Source organism: Pundamilia nyererei, unplaced genomic scaffold (assembly GCF_000239375.1).
Source record: "Pundamilia nyererei isolate P.nyererei 1_Seehausen unplaced genomic scaffold, PunNye1.0 scaffold00411, whole genome shotgun sequence".
Lineage (NCBI taxonomy): Eukaryota > Metazoa > Chordata > Actinopteri > Cichliformes > Cichlidae > Pundamilia > Pundamilia nyererei.
Window position 1 is genome coordinate 147,879 of NW_005187812.1, and position 17,134 is coordinate 165,012.

At 38.8% G+C, this 17,134-nt stretch overlaps 1 protein-coding gene across 16 annotated transcripts in view; it reads right to left on the minus strand.

Moving 5' to 3' along the window:
* ablim2 (actin binding LIM protein family, member 2) overlaps nucleotides 1–17,134 on the minus strand; it is an 87,886-nt gene that overhangs the window by 43,407 nt on the left and 27,345 nt on the right. For all 16 annotated transcript variants that reach the window (XM_005753195.1, XM_013915959.1, XM_013915960.1 and 13 more), the window contains exons 2-3: nucleotides 13,289–13,456; nucleotides 2,761–2,944 (exon numbers count right to left, since the gene is read on the minus strand). In XM_005753195.1, coding sequence (XP_005753252.1) covers nucleotides 2,761–2,944; nucleotides 13,289–13,456 — 352 coding nt within the window. The remainder of the gene's footprint in view (nucleotides 1–2,760; nucleotides 2,945–13,288; nucleotides 13,457–17,134) is intronic.

Below are 17,134 nucleotides of genomic sequence, written 5' to 3' on the forward strand. Positions count from 1 at the left end.
GCAACAAAAGTCAAAATACATTTACCACGTAAGTATATAGCATTAAAAACAAATACAATATCCCATACCAACATGTGTAAAATATACAATAACAGATCAAATTAAGAGTACATTAAAAACTATCACACTGAGTAAAAGAGTTATTCTCTCGTTCCTTTAAGACAGACTTCAACTCTCCCAAGGTAACCAATTCTGATCATTTCATTTCCTTCTGCAGATTATTCCAGGAAGCAGGGGCAGCGTTTTAAAAGCCTTTTCCCCCAATTCTGTTCTGATTTTTGGGACAATCAATTGTATGATATTGTGAGAACGAAAGCTGTATTGGTTGTGGTTTTCCCCATTACCAACATAATGGGGAAAAAGGTCCTCTTACCTTAAGAGTATGTAAAAAGGTAAGTGTTTTCAAAAGGGTGGGACTGACCTAAATATGTGTGTCATTTATTCATCATGTGCATGAATGTCATGGCAATTTGGAGCTTTTAATGATTTCTCTGAACTGAGCAAGAAAGATGGCGCCGTTGAGTTCGGCTGCCGCCCTGGCAGCTCTGCGACGACTGTGCTTTTATTTCGTTTTAGATCAATGGAAACCCTGTGGAGAAAGTCTCTAATTTTAAATACCTCGGTGTTTATATCAACGAGGACCTTAATTGGAACACACATACGGACTTCCTCATCAGCAAAGGCAGACAGCGCCTCTATCATCTGAGGCGTTTAAAGAGGTTTAAGATCTCCAAGAACATCCAGAGGAGATTCTACACCGGGGTCATTGAGAGCATCCTGTGTAATAACATCACGGTGTGGTACGGGAACTGCACAGTACAGCAACAGAAAGCCCTGCAGAGGGTCGTGCGCACAGCTGAACGCACCATGGGAACATCTTTACCAACACTGCAGGACATCTACGCTGAAAGGTGCAGATCCCGGGCCATCAGGATCACTAACGACTCCAGCCATCCCGCTTACAAACTGTTCAGGCCACTGAGGTCAGGGAAACGCCTCTGTAGCCTGAAAACAAGAACTGAAAGGTTCAGGAGGAGTTTTTACCCACAAACAGTGAGACTCCTCAATCAAAACACAAATCGGACAACATGATGGACAATTCCATACACAGTATATAATTTTCTTTTGAGTTTTATCCTTATTTTTATTTGTATTTTATCATTTACATCTGTATTTATGTAAATACGTACACTATAGCTCTTAACTATTACAGTGTAATATTTTGCACGGTAAGATGCACAGTCGGGGGGGGAGTACTTTTTAGCCGGAAAAAACATTTCACTGTGTGTTGTACTAGTTATAACTACATGTGACAAATAAATAAAGAATTGAATTGAAGAATTGAAAACTGTTCAATTTTTTTTAAGTTTCCAGTTCTTGGCAGGCTTGAGCCTTGGGTTGTTCCTGAACAGCCTAACCAATTTCCTCTCATTTCAGGAAACAGTTTTGGGTTTTCTTCTAGATTTTTGGCAAAGTGTGGACATATACAAATAACTTGTATTTGTAACCAGTTGAAATGAATTGAGCCAAAGATCAGAATTTACAGATGTTTAGAAATGACACCAAGAGACCTTCCCAAATGGGAAGTAAACTTACAGTTCTACGTCTTAGATTTTCAACGAGTTACTTGGACTTTCCTCTTGTTCTGCATATTGGTCAACCCAGCGACTGCTATCAAACCAATCCTTTATATGCTAGCAAAAAGAAACTACCGGTTGTATTCACTCATCGCCACTAAGAAATGAGCACTTGTCCCTGTCAAATTAGAAGATATTGTAGAACCTTTAATCTACTGAAAGCTAAGAAGCAATTAAATAACTTAAAACTGCAACACTGAAGAAAGAAATATGTTAAACAGTCTTGTTACTGCATACTGTATTGTGCTGAGTACATTAATAATTCGTCACATTAAAGGCTGACGGTCTTCACTCTTTATCACTTTGTATTTGTTTTGGGTTTGAAAACTAAGAAAAAACCTGTCTGTATATAAACATATGTCCATGCATCTCTTCCTTAGCAAACTCCACATCTGCGCTTGCTATTCACAACATTACAGATTCTTTAGTCATTTGGTTGAACTATTCTCATGTTTTTGCTAAAAAACAATCTTTGTTCCCCTAGACTGACTTGGCCCCTACTTGGGGAGAGGGACATACACATGCACTGAAATGCTTGGAAGGATGCAATCTTAAGCGTCTTAAAGTTTAATCACCACAAATCCTTATACTAAACCTAGCAAAACCTAGTTCGTCACTGCCTTTGACTTAAGCGCTAACTCATTATCCACTTGTCACCTACATCCAACGCTTAAAACAACAAATCCTTAAGAAGTATTTGATTGAATGTTTTTAAAGCACCATTTTTATATAAACTGTTCTGGTCAAATGACTTTGCTTATGTTAAGTCAAGGCCTCTGATGATGCACCAGAATGTGCAGGACGCCTTTTCACGTTATTGTATGCTTTCAAAAACACATCTCAGTTGCAAAGTCTCAAAAATTTGGTTGCTTTTGTCAGTTTTCTGTTAATGTCATGAAAGTCAGCAGAACTGCAAAGTTCCTTTTTTAAGTGCCGCAGGCCCGATTTATTGACACATGGCTCAGTGGTGCTTAGAAGGTCACACTATATTAATGGCAGCGACTTTATGTGCTTAATAAGCTGCTCTCAAAGCCATGTTTCTCCCACTTGCTAGTTTTAGGAAATACCAAAGTAAAAAATGAAATCTGTTATTTGCATTCTGCTCCACATGCTAATTTCTTACTTGCATGAGGTGCAAACAAAGCAGCGTGGGTGGTAGGTCTTGCCCAGCGCGGACACGACCTCCCCTTCGATGAAGTCCTGGCAGCTGAAGCAGCGAGTTCCATACAGCCGCTGGTAGTCCAGAGTACAGATGTAGTCACCCTGCCGCACAAAGAATCCTCCCTGGGCCAGCTCACAGCCACATACTGGAAAAAGAGAGGAACAAATAGTCAGAGGTTATAGCCAGGAGACAAGAAACATGTAGGGAAGGGTGGAATTAGGAAATAACCAAATGGATAAAAAAAGGGAAAAGAAGCAGACATCAGAATTTGTTCTCCCTTTTTTCCTTAATTATCAGTTTTTAAAAGCAAGCCAAATGAATATATAGTGTATAGGTTTAATTCAACAGACTGTATAGTAAACAAAACAAAGATATGAAAAAACAAATGAATTTTATACTATAATTTTATTGCTCACAGTGAAAGAGGCAGAAGATATTGCCTTTTTATCCCTTGGCTATTTATTTAAAAATAACTTAACCTCAGTTAGTAACAGCTCCACAAAAGGCCAAAATAAACAACCGTGGAAACTTTGGATGATAGTGAATGAATTTTGCATTTTTCAGAGATCTAAAACAACATATCAGAAACCTGTTAGGCATCCACTTTATTAAATGCTACACCCTAGAAATACAAGAAATGTGGAGAAAACAAAGTAGGGGAATGAACTTTAAAAAAAACCACCTGACTGGGAAAATACACATCAGTCACATGCAACACACCCACCAATCAGCTGATTCACAACCTGTGAACAACCCAGCAATGAAATTAGGGCGCATAAAAAAACAAAAAAACAAAATCATCCAAACTGGTGGTGGATGCAACGCAAAGTCTTCCTAACTTCAAAATGTATGCTCTATGCTCAAAGACAAATCTGCATGCACCATTAGAATGGGAACTCCACAAGTTAGTTTAAGAGACGAGGGTAAAGTTTTAATCTAAATCTAGACAGCCACTTCTATACTTTTATAATTAATCTCTTTTATATTACTTTTATAAAACAAAGTCAGAAAAATCCACAGAGTTTAAAGGAAAAGAAAGACACGGTATTGTGGTACGCAGAGCCAGTTTGAGACGTCTGATTGTTTCCTTCAGTAGGGTCACGTGAGCATGGGTGTGTTATTAGCCCGTGTGCAAATAATAAACCGTGTCTGCTTGTCTGCCTTTGAACAAAACATGACAGGATCTCACCCTGATTACACACAGCAAACATAGCAACCATATGACATCACAGAGCTGCTATGCCCTGAGGGAAAGCTTTGCTTTATTTTTCCTCTCCATTAGCAAAAACAAAACCCCTCCTGCCTTTCCCCCCAATTCTTTCTTTCTGGAAAAAACAACAGGAAAGACACATGATAGAAGTTTGTGCTGCTTTGTGTCATGCCTGGACACTGCTCAGTGAACCTTTACACACTTAAACTTGCAGGGATGTCCAAAAGTTCACTATATGGACAAAAGTGCCACACCTCTTTATCTTTGAATTAAGGTGTTTTGTAAATTCCATTGCAACAAGTGTATAACATCAAGCACCTATCCATGCAGTCTGCCTTTACAAAAGAATGTGAAAGAATGTTTGGTACTAAAGAGTTCACTGAACTCGAGCGTGGCACTATAATAGCAAGTCAGTTTGTGAAATTTCTTCCCTCCCGGATATTCCATCATCAATTGTAAGCGGCATTGATGCAAAGTGAAAGCTTTTAAGGACCAAGTGGCAGACCACGTAAAGTTGTAGAGTGATGTTGCTGAGTACAGAGGGACATAGTGGATGAGAAATAGCTAATGCTCTGCTGACTTAATAACTTCTTCTGCTCTTAACATCAGCACAAAAACTGTGAACCAGGAGCTTCATTGCATGAGTATTCATGGCTGTGCTTTTGTCCATGTCTCTAGCGCATGCTCTTAGCACAAATTCACACACATACTTGCATGAACATTGGAAGGTGTGTGTCAGCAAACTTGCATAAAAACAGTGTTGATGAGTTTTTCCAGTGGTAATTAAGATCCATTTCACTGGTAGACAGGTCAAACCAGTAAATTTAACCAAGCCTAAGTTTCTGTCATTAACTGGTTAATGACCAGCATCCCTCATGTGCTCAAATCAGTATATGTTTTTTATTGTTATCACATAAATGTAATCAAAATAAACATATTAAACAAAAAAATGTCTGCATTCATTTTGCTTTTTAAAAACATTAACAAAAAGAAAAAAGTATCCTCTGTAAATCGCCACCTTAGTGTGGTAGAGGTGTGTCCAAGTGCTACTAGGGGCTTTTTGTAGGGTCTCTCAAGGCAACTTTGTCAAAAAAAACAAAACAAAAGAAGACTTTTTCACATGACCCTCTACGTAAATATCAAGGGACCCAGGAACAGGGATACCAGGGTCCCACTCTGGAACCAGGCCTGGGGATGAGCTTGAAAGGAGGTTTAGCCCACTGGTACAGCAATAATTTTCTTCACTGACATACATTAAACTAAAACTACAACATTTTACTGTGATTCTGATTCTGAATGATATGTTGGATAACTTTTGTGGAGCATTTGCACAATTTCTCTTTTTTTCATCAAGCTCTACCAGGGCTTATGATGTGCTAATAAAACAACAATACAAGCAGGAATGTTTTCGCAGGAAGACAAACTTTTCCAGCAGCTGCAATCAATTCCCTTTCATCCGGTTCAGAAATTTGGCAACCTGTCTACAATGAGATAATGCTCAGATTTGATGGAATAAACACCACTACATGGTAACTCTGAGTGGATGGATAGGTGGAGTCATGTTTCGAGGAATAAAATATAACCACAGAAACAATAATTCAGCAAAGCCTCTTTTGAAATGCTCTGAGACAGTCAGTATAAAATTTGGAAGCCAATTGCCCACAAAGACACTACACAAGGAGCTTTTGTCCTTTTCGTCCAACACCAAAAGGACAACAGGACTCAAGTAATTCTACGAATATTAGGATTTAGAACAGGTTTCGTGTGATTCAGTTAAATTGGGAAAGAACAGCTAAGAGACTGTTTATAAATGACTTAAGACTGCTTTTAAAAGACTTCGGACTTGAGTCTTCAGAAATGATGTGGACTTCTATGAGACATTTAAGGTTTAGGAACTCAGAATCTTTGAGACTTAATGTAAATGTCCTTTAATACACATGAGGCTTGATTCAGAATTTTTTCAAATGACATAAGTCTTGAAGTAAGACTTTAGACTGACAGACTTGAGACTGTGAGAGAAAATAAAACAAGAAAACAGCTTTGCTATTGAGCAACATAGAAAGAGACATAGTGGGCAGAAACCTATAGAGAAACAGACGTCCTCACTCAGTCCTAAATGCTGTTTCCCATCAGCTCATCTTTCAATCCCTGTGTATTTATACCTACACTGCCAGTTGGCACACAGGCTTTTCTCCTCTCTGTATCATAACTTATTTGCTTAAGCAGCTCAACACTTGAGTCTTTATGAGCTCATCCTTCATTGATAACTCTTCCACAAAACATTAAAGGTGACAGCACACTAAATCGTTGTATGTTATTTGTTTAATGGGAAGCAGAGTAACATAGTTCATATATTGCAGATTACTCAAAGTTACTGTAAACTTGCCTCTAATGCAGATCAAAAGGTTTTTGCCTGACTACATGACATACCGTCTCATTGCAAACTGGAACGTGTATTACGAATGCAGGGGGTGGGGCATATGTTGAAAGCCAGATAAAGTTGAATAAACTCAGTAGACATGGAAATAAAAATCAGTGCACTGATTTGTCCATATTTAGAATTCTAACATCAGTGGTGTACTTGGTAAAACTGTAACTTGTTATAAAGTAATACAGAAATGCTTTCCATCTTTTTCCATGGAGTTAAAGAAAAACTGGTGTTTTAATTGATGTGACCAAAAATGTAAAAAAACCAAGAAAATGTTAACAGCCACATGAACGTGTCAGAATTAGCCTTGAACTCTGAACTCTGAACTCAGAAGAACAAAAATGGTGTCATTTTAGAATCATCTAATCTCCATGACAACAGAAGGTGAGTTTGTGGGTGTTTTCACTGGACTCGGACCAAAGAAGACGAGATCACGATGCATCTTATTAGACACGTTGTCCTGAGACTCAGCTGATAAGAACAGAACATGTCCGGGCACTGAACTGCAAAAACAAAAAACTGCAACAAATACAAGAGGTTTTCAACTTTTTAGCTCGGGCTACACAGAAGTGCGTCTGTTTGCACATTGATCCTTTTAATCCTCTGACACACCACACACCATAAGCATGGAATATCTATGTCATAATTAGAAGCAATAACAACATCAAGAAAGCTACCTGCTCTCAATATGTCAGCGTGATGTAGGTTTACAGGTTACACTACAGTAGAAAGATGCTTACAATGTCTTCTGGCTGACAGATATTACTTTACAAAAACAAGACTGTTTCTGTCTCTGAAGGCTTATCTCATGCACAGTGAAGGCACTTGCGTAACTCCAAATGACTTGAGAGGAATTCAGTGTGTTGTGAATGTGCTTCCCTCATGCTAAATGAGGTCTGTTTAGCTTTTCCTCGAACAGAATGGATGGATGTACAACCAACTTACCCTGTTGTGGTCTATAAATAAAATATGGTGCATCTGTTTTCTCATGTACAAGTGAGGTCTAGTGAGAGAGAAAAGTAACAGATTTAAAACTCTGGAGAAGAAACTAAGTCAAAAATAATGCTGGGTATCCTAAAAAAATCCTACTAAAAATATAAAAAATGTCCTAAATATATTTAATTTTGACACAACGAAATAAAAGACAGCTAGCAATGGCTAACTGACTCACTAATCAGATTGTGGTCTTTTTTTTGACTCACTTCTGATTTGAAGCTGCATTGTTGATATAGATTGAAATAACATTCTGCTTATCTCCAAAGTTGATTCTGTTCATCTGGACGTAGTGTTTTCAGTGGGAGAAACGTTTCGTCACCCATCCTATGGACTTCTTCAGTCTCAGCTGACTGCAGGTTTCCCCAATCTTATAAACAGTACATTTTGTATGTGTGTAAATGGGTGAATTACTGAATGTAGTGTAAAGCGCTTTGGGGTCCTTAGGGACTAAGTAAAGCGCTATACATACATGCCATTTACCATTTTACCTTTGCATAATGACTGAAACCAGCCCACTGAATGAACAAAGCGATTGTTTAAATCTTTAAAGATTTTACAGTTTTGTAAGGCAACTTTAACCTTAACCTTTGTTGGCTCATCGTTTAGTTGTTCAGCCCAACTCCCCACTGTTTTGGTTGACCGGCTAGCAACAGCCGCCTCCTAATTAAGTATTGCTTTTAAGCCACTATGGAGCTCCACAGTGGCAATAACAGGTGTGGACCTCCACACACAGTATGGTTAGGGTTCCATGTTGGTTTTTTGGGGCTTTTTACAGCTTTATTTGAAAGGGTAAATTGAAAAATGACAGGAAAGCTGAGGGAGTGTGAGCAGGGAACACAGGTGGCAAAGGGCCGTGGGTTGGATTTGAGCCATGCAGCATATGCAGCGTCTATATGAATGACTAGATAGCTTTCAGTCAAGATGGCATCCACTTATTGCATTCACCCACAATATTTTTTACAGTTTGAATTAAGACCAGTTTCAAGAAAATCAGTTTTCAAATGTTCACAAGTAATGTACCCAAGTACTGTTTTGGGATTTTGTGTGAGTGTTTTTCCAAAAAACATTAAGATGTTCTATCTTTATAACATCCTTCATCCTCAGAGGCCCTATATACTGACATGCTGTGTCGTTACAAGAAGGTGACCTTGACTCTTTGTGTGTGATCAGGGTTAAATATACATGTGGCATGTGCTCGCTGCTATAAATGTAAGACCCTGACTGCAGCTTGTGTTTTACAATGAATCACCACTCAATTCAACTTTATTTATATATAGCGCCAAATCACAACAACTGTTGCCTCAAGGCGCTTCATGCACACGTGTGGGGTGAGATCGTTGGGGTGTGGGTAGGACGTTGTCAATACCAATCCATTTCACAACCTTAATTATAGCATCTTCAGTCTGCTTACACTGATTTTTTACAGGCTAATTGAATTGTACTTGGGAAAGAAAATCCAAGGTTGATTATTCTAATATGTTAAATGCTTGCTGTACAGACGAGGGAGGTCTATTTTCTACTTGAAGGTGAACACTTCCACACCGTCCGTCCACCCTCCCAATAGCACCCCTAATACACATGTGCTTGAGGTCAGCTCCCCCAGCCATTGGGCTGGTCATTGAGCTGATGCACACACACGCACACACTTCCCCTAAATATGTTCTGGTTAGTTGGCTTCCAAGAAGGAGACAATTCAATAGCCAACACCCAACTGAGAACATCACAACCATCTGCTATTATAACATCAATGACTGGACTGCGAGGACCTTAACATGTGGCCAGCACCGTCTATTTACTTCCAGGAAGAAGCACAGACTGGTTAGGTAATTGTACAAAAAAAACAATGCAGTCCATAAATATGTCAAAACACTCTGCGTAAGGGCTGTAATTGCATACATCACAGAGTGGAAACCCCATTGTAACCTGCTTCTTAATGACTTTGGACTTGGTTTATTTATTCAAATAATGATATCAGTAAGCAAGTAGTTTATTTTTGTAGTAATAGCCAGAGCTAGCTATATGATAACCCGACGGGCAGGGCTGAGATAGATTTTCGTCGCCCGACCGGAGATATCACTAGCTCCGGGACGTCGGGCTAGCGATTTTGCGAGCCCTGCTGTTGGTTTATTCTCTAAATCTAATCTTTCACTAAGTTCTATGTTGTATACTAATACTATTTAAATTTTGTGTGTTAGACAACACAATGCACACTTGAGGGCATTCTCATAACATACCAACAATTCGTCACATCCCGAGGTGTCTTATAGTTCCTTGACATGCTCCAGATTGTGGATGGAATCCAACAGAATGACACTTGTGGTGGTACCACACGCTCCAGCCGTGTATTTCAGCCCTAACCCTAACATTAACCATAACCGTAACCGTATCTCATAGTGTTTTCCAAAGCGATTGATGATCAGAATGTAAAATAAATGTAGATCTCTAGGTTCATTCAAAACGGTTCTCATGTCTCTGAATAAATAACATGCAGACATTTTGTCCGCCGAAAGCGTAACATACCAACGATTTGTCACATAATGTCGATATGTTACGTTTTGGGATGAGAACATGTTGGCACACATTGGGACAATTCGCAGTACATGCTGGGAAACTATATACTACACATCAGGTAAAATAGACCCTAAAAGGAAGAACTGCAATGGGCCTTAGCTCTTGCAGATTTGATACAGAAAAAAGGGAGAAATATATTTAACATTTACTAGAACTATGAAAAGTTTGAAAAAAATGTTCTGAAGCTACTGAATGGCATAATTTAAAGCGAAAAAAATCAACTAATTTCCTGTAAAGCACATGTTCAGTTTCCCTCTGTTTCTTAGCTGCGGACTTCCTAACACTTCTCATTTATCTGTTTTAGGGTGTGTCCACATATTTTCACATTTGAGTATTCCCCGCTGTATTCAAATGCTGTTTGGATGATGTGATGGCCATTCAAGCGAGTAAAAACAGAAAGGGGATAAATGTCTGTCTGAGCTGTTCGGCCAGGTCGTATTGTCTGCAGCTGTCTGCTGTTGATGGGGTCTCACTGCTAGATTAAAGATATATGAGACACAGACAAAACAGGATATACAGAAGGCCACAGTCTTCACACTTCCTCAAGCACACACTTAGGTGTTGCTGGAAGCTACAATAAAAACACCAATTAGTGCTCATCACTAATGAAGGGGGTGGGTGGTTGGGATGTTTGTCAAATGTTTATAATAAAATAAGAAAGACAAAGTCCTCTTCTTTCTTTAAAAATATATTTAAGACAATTAAAGTTCTATGTGGGACTTTATCCCACATATGCCACATATGATTTTCAATGATTCATCTTCAACTTGGAGGGTTACGTGAATCCAGTGAAGTGTTTCAGAAAATTAGCTTATCTGGTCCAACCACATTCAATTTATTTATATAGCAACAAATTACAGTTTCCTCAATGCGGTAAAGACTCCATAATAATACAGAAAAAAGACCACCCCAATCAGCCAGCACTTGACGATAATGGGAAGGAAAAACTTTAGTTTAATTCTTACAAATTTTAACAAGAAGAAACCTCCAGCAGATTTAGGCATTGGGAGGGGCATCTATCACCAGCTTGGGTTGAGGGGAGAGAGAGATCCAATATGAGACACAGATTTCAATTCAGTTCTTATTTTGTTTCTAATATTTTTCTGTTTTTAGTCTAATGCAGTCCCCAGAAGTTGTTATATTTTGTCTATGTCAGTTGTTAATAATATTTTGATGTTGATATCTCAAAAAGTATATTTTTTATATGCTGTCAGTTGGTTTCTATCAGTGAGTGATGCCACGTGGTTCTGGTTATCTTCTCATTCATTACCCTTTGAGGCTTTTGCAGATGTTTCCTTTTATGTAATGAAAGCTCTTGTTTGTGATTGGCATTTGGGCCTCACCTGGTTTCTATATATTGTCACTCCTCTTTGTTTCAAATTACACTGATGATGTCTTATCTTTGAAACCCGTCTAAATATAGTGAAATACATTCATTAGAAGGTACTTGTACTGTCTTAATCACTTTAGTAAGTAACTGCTGTCACTTGAAAGCACACTGTCAGTTGTATATGCTGAATATATGTTACTACTATGTATATTATGATAAACCTGCAGAAATCTTGATATATTAAATAGAGCTAGCTGAGCTTTGAGGTTTCCTTGCTTCAGATCTGGCCACTGTTAACCTCTTGGCTAACACCCAAGCTAAAGGCAACTGATGATAATACTGTAATAAAATCAGGGGCCATGATTCTCTTCCATGACGCATGCACTGAGAGAAAAACCTAAAATCTTAATGAGCATTACACTTTGTTGAATTAGGCTGCTACCACTCCTTTGGGTGTCTCCTCTTTTCTTTGATGTTAAATTTCCAACTGCGGATTGAAAAGCGCCATTGCCACTAAGCCTGCTATGGTTTATTTTATTGGCATACTCAAACGTTTCAAACTCCTATCATTCCACATCTGGAAGTTTTAATAACTAACCGAACCTGACTCCCCACCTAGCGCTCACAATGCTGGGATAATCAGCACATTTAACAGGCCAGATTCGTTGGAAATTGAATTACTGTGGTCATGCTTTAGATTTATAGATGGGAGGAACAGCCAAGCACTTTTGGGTGGGGTAAAGAGAACCCTTACATAGCTCCTCTGACTGTTGTGTGTTGGTATTAGCATACTCACTGAATACTTGGCTTGAATCACCTCAATTTGCTCATTTTTTTCCAAACCAATCATAAAAGCTCTTCATGAAGGAACAGCTCAATCAGTAAAGCGTGACAGCTTAATAGATGCTGTCATCATTGACAAATCAGACTTTTTAAATTAATAGCCACAAAGATGACATTTTTATTAACTATTTTGTGCCATACAGGCTATAGTCTGTAGCATGCACCATAATATGCAGTGTTGGTCTACACAACAATAATGGCCAAAACTATGCTACAACTAAATGCTAAATCTAAGCTACAACTTGCAGTAAAAAGGAATCATCTGTTAAGTTAAACAAAAACAAGCTGACCACTGAGTGCAGTACACTTGTAACCTTGTGATGGCAATGCAAACACTGCCGCTTTATCACCTGATAACAGAGTTAAAGATGGAGGTGGTGGTAATGGCGGGGCGTAAATGTACAGACAGGGAGTCTGCTGGTCAGTGTAAGATTAAACTCCAGGAAGCTGCCGACACTTTAGCGACCCCAACCATCGCCTAGCAACCGGAGCGTGTGTTGACAACAACAGCAGTCTGACACAAGAATCGAGCTGGGAGTCTGGCCTGGGAGTGGTGAAAATACACACTCAAAGTCACATGTGAAAAGAAAAAAGAAAAACATCCACCACCCACCCACAAGCACACACATACACACAAATGGAACATGCTCACATTTCAAGTTTCTGACACTTGCAGCTAGCCTCCCAGATTATATGTACAACGAAAAAATCCCCTCACTCCCACCCTACCCCTCAATTACACACACACACACACAATGCACTCACACTCACACCTACAGCTGGTTAGCTTTAACCAATCCATTAATAATGACTGTATTGCTCAACTGTAGATGTGCTATCACAGTACATAGAAAAACGATAAACCAATGCTTTTTTATTCAGTCCTCTAAATCTCAGCCACACGGTGTCTAACTAGATACTATTGCTGGCATTACCCTGGCCTCCAGTAATGCTGTGAGGATTCTTGGAGTGACTATTGACCAGGATATGTGCTGCAATATGCACATTAACACACACAATATTGCAAAAAAATTTGTAACATCCCATCTCATTGTGCAGTTCATGCATCTGCATTATGTCTTGGCTGTGGCTCTGATTTGGTGTTACATACCTTTGCAGATGAAACACTTAATGTGAAAGTGTTTATTCTGAACTCGGAGTGCCTCCCCTTTGCAGGGCTTTCCACAGTTCTGGCAGGCGACAGGTCCTCCACTGCTACCCTGCTTCTGTTTCTGCTTCTGTTGCTCCAGAGGGCTGTGGACAGCCTGCTGCTGAAACACTGGAGGGGGCACACACAGGGACACAGAAAAGGATATTAGATTATACTGTAGAAGATATGTGTTTGGAGTAATACTCCTAATATATGGTAGAAAACTGCTTATAAGGTTGATAAAATCCAAAGTGATTTGTTTAATTTCTATGAGCCCTTTATTCATATCTTATACTTGTATCTCATGACTAATAAACACCTAAAAATCTTATGTGCAATGTCAGATTTCATTGCTAAAATAGAAAACAGTGCTTTGATCCAAAAATATCCAACTCAACACTCTGACTGTGACACAAAGATATAAATATAACATTCTCATTTGTTTTTCTTTGTTCTGAGTCTCAACGCTGAAACAGGTTTTAAATTCATAATTTCCTGGCAGGTAGGATTGTCTTCTTACTCTACTCTCTATTGAGCCATTTGCTATCTTGAGCAATATGAAGGCGTACAATTCAGTGTTTCAAATCATCAAACAAATCATATTAGAGTACTACAACCTGAGTCAATACTAACAGGGGCTTCATGCATTAAGGGGGAATAAAATCCAAACCTACCTGGCCCTATCTGAAAAAGTCATTTTGTGATCTTATTGGTCAGCAGTGGTTTTAACCTTGGAATGCTTCCATAAATGCAAATTTTGCTTGGTCTCTTTGTTGTTGCTGAATCATGAACACTGACATTAAATGAGGCAAGTGAAGACTGCAGTTCTTTAGATGTTTTGGGTTCTTTTGTGACCTTGTCAATGGGTTGCCAATGCAACATAATAATGGCACTAACCACTCTCGGGAAGGTTCACAACTGACCACAGGTTGTTCCAAGTTTCCTCAACTTGAGGATAATAGTTCCAAAACCTTAGAAGTGGCTTTGTAACCCGTTCCAGACTAATATCAATAACTCTGTTTCTCAGCAGTTTCTTTAGACTATGTCATGATGTGTTGCTTTTAGCCTACTTCAACTTGATCTAATAGATCTGCCAGTAATCAGGCCTGAAAAACTACTATTAGTATGTCGGAAGGGACAAATATTCCTTCATGGCATGTTTTGCTAACAGACACACAGTAGAAATCATAAAAAGTCTAAATAAACCCTATAGTAAATGGACTTTACAACTACTTTCTTCTCTTTGTTTGTTCCACACAGGAAGGAGGGAGTGAATCAAGAGATTTGACACCAGCAAAGAAAAACATCAAACCAGCCACAGTAACAAAAACCAAAACACAGACACACACATTGTAAGACCCTGACATGTCCATCCCAACAGTTCTATCAATACACCTCACCCCTTTGCCCTTTCATCGTAAGCCTAGCAGAACAGGCTCGCATGCTGATCTGCCTTTCAGTACTGACTGGGAGATCAGCTAAACAAAAGGCCCTTTGTGTTCTCAGGAAACATTTGTGTCGTCAGACCGGTTTCATCAGGCCTCCATGGTTACCAATAATTGGGCTCCGAAAGGGGAGTTCATCAAATGAATTGATTCAGAGAAAGAGAAACAGAAGAAAGCTCACGGATAATAACAGTGAGCCACGCAGAGCTACTTTTTGGGAGCTAACCAAGAACTTGTTGCTGGTAAACATTATCATTCATCCCACTTTACTCACTTCATTGGATGTTAATTAGTTGTTCTATTGGGATAATGTTGTATTAATGCTACAGTGTTTTTTAGTTCAACTTAACTGTGTAATCTAGTAAAATGAAGCCAGAAAAAAACATTTCCATAGAAAGTCAAAAGAAAACTTTTCAGTCGAATCCAAATAATTCATTTTCTGTCATTCTTTATTGATCTAATAAAAAACTCTAAATAATTAGCTTTGAGAATGACATGAGAAGATTGATACGAGCCTCATATTTATCAGCAAGCAGATTAAACACACAAAGTAAGTATGGCACGTCTTATAAAAGACAACCATTTATGTTCATAAAGATTTAGTCAATCTTTATGAACACATTTGTACATCTGTCAAGTACTGCTAACAAATTAGCAGACTGCAAGCTAGAGTTAGGCATTGTTCAGTAAAAGTCACAGACATTAAAATATAAAATCTCTTAACTCTTACTGAGACATCAAGAAACAAATCAAGCAACTTTCATCTAAGTTGAGTGGGGATCGAAAACTACTTGGCTAGAATTAAGAAAAGATCATTGGTTTATTAGGATTAAAATACAACCTTTGGCTTCAAAAGCCCTTTGGTTTAGGTCAAGCACACCTTCTGCAGCATTAGTTGGTACAGAAGTGTACCCAAGCGCCATTACTATAGGGATGATTATCACTTTTAACAACCAATTAATGGCCAGATAGCATCTATAGCAGTGTGTGTGGACTTACAGTAGTGCTAAATGTGAGCAATAGGACATTCTAGACACTAACCATTTCTTCTTAGTTTAAAGAAAGGACATTCTTTAACTGGATCGCTAACTTGAAAATGTGCTGACACCCAAAATGAATAATGGGAATACTAGACATTTTTAAAATGTTGTCATGTGCAGGAAGTGGGACTTTATTGAAGCTACCATGCAGAGCATATATGGGCGTGGCAACCAATAAAGACAAGAATTTAGGAGGGGAAACTCTTGAGTCCTTGTTTGAAAAAATACATAAAAAGGTCCAGGACCATGCTAATTGGAACCATCTGGAAAAGACAACAGCCCAAAAGTGAGAAAGTGTCGGGAGGAGGGAGGGCAATAGGGATTTGCCATAACAGGGAAGCCTGGAGGGGTTCAGCCTTCTGATCTGACCTGGCATGTGCTGCTGAACCCTTGCACCTGTTGGGAGGGATCCAGTGTCCAGTGTCACTACTTCCTATTCAAATAGCAAACAGAAGAGGAAGGCAGGGGTGAGGAAGAGACAGGAGCTGATCATTTTTACCAGATGTAAAATCTGGCAAGTTGAACCAGGCATTCAGGCTGTCAGAAGACATTTGTAGCGGTATGTGATAAGGGTTCAATATTCTGTCTGTGCAGGGATTGAGCAATTTACTGTTTATATTTGATGCAGCTAGCTGACAAAAATAAATAAAGAGTGGTCTGCTCCATCCATGTTAAATAACTGCTAAGATCCTTGATCGGTTGCTATTTTCATCTTCGTGTTTAAAAATGCCAAATAATCAATCTAACAATTAATCATCAGTTGTTTTGCAGTAATTCTATTTAGCCCAGTTTGATAGCATGCCTGCCAGGAGATACTACCATTTTTTGTAAAAATGAAAATGAAACTATTTCTCAGAATGGACCACATAATCCCTCATTTAACATCACCCAATGATTAAATGAAAAATAAATCTTAAAAAGAAATTCACAAAGTGCACTCGTATATATTTCTGACCAAGTCATTTCTGTCCCTGCAAGTAACAACCACTGCAGAGGTTAAAGGTTGAGAGTGGAAGTACGGGGATTTTGAAATAATTCATTTGTGAAAATGTAATAAATTTCTATTCTGTGAAGGAAGACAGAAAGTTACTATGCTGTGAGTGGAGAGTCTTCCCCAGGAGTCCGCTACTCCTGCCAGTATCTGATCTTCTCCAGGGGGCCAGTTGTCCCCATCATCAATCAGTTTCACTGGTGCCTGCGTTGGCTGACAGGCGCTACTGCGCTACTGATACTGATGCTGTTATCCCAAAGGTCGCGGTCGGGTAGGAAACACTATCTGTGCAATGCAACACACACACTATATATATATATATATATATATA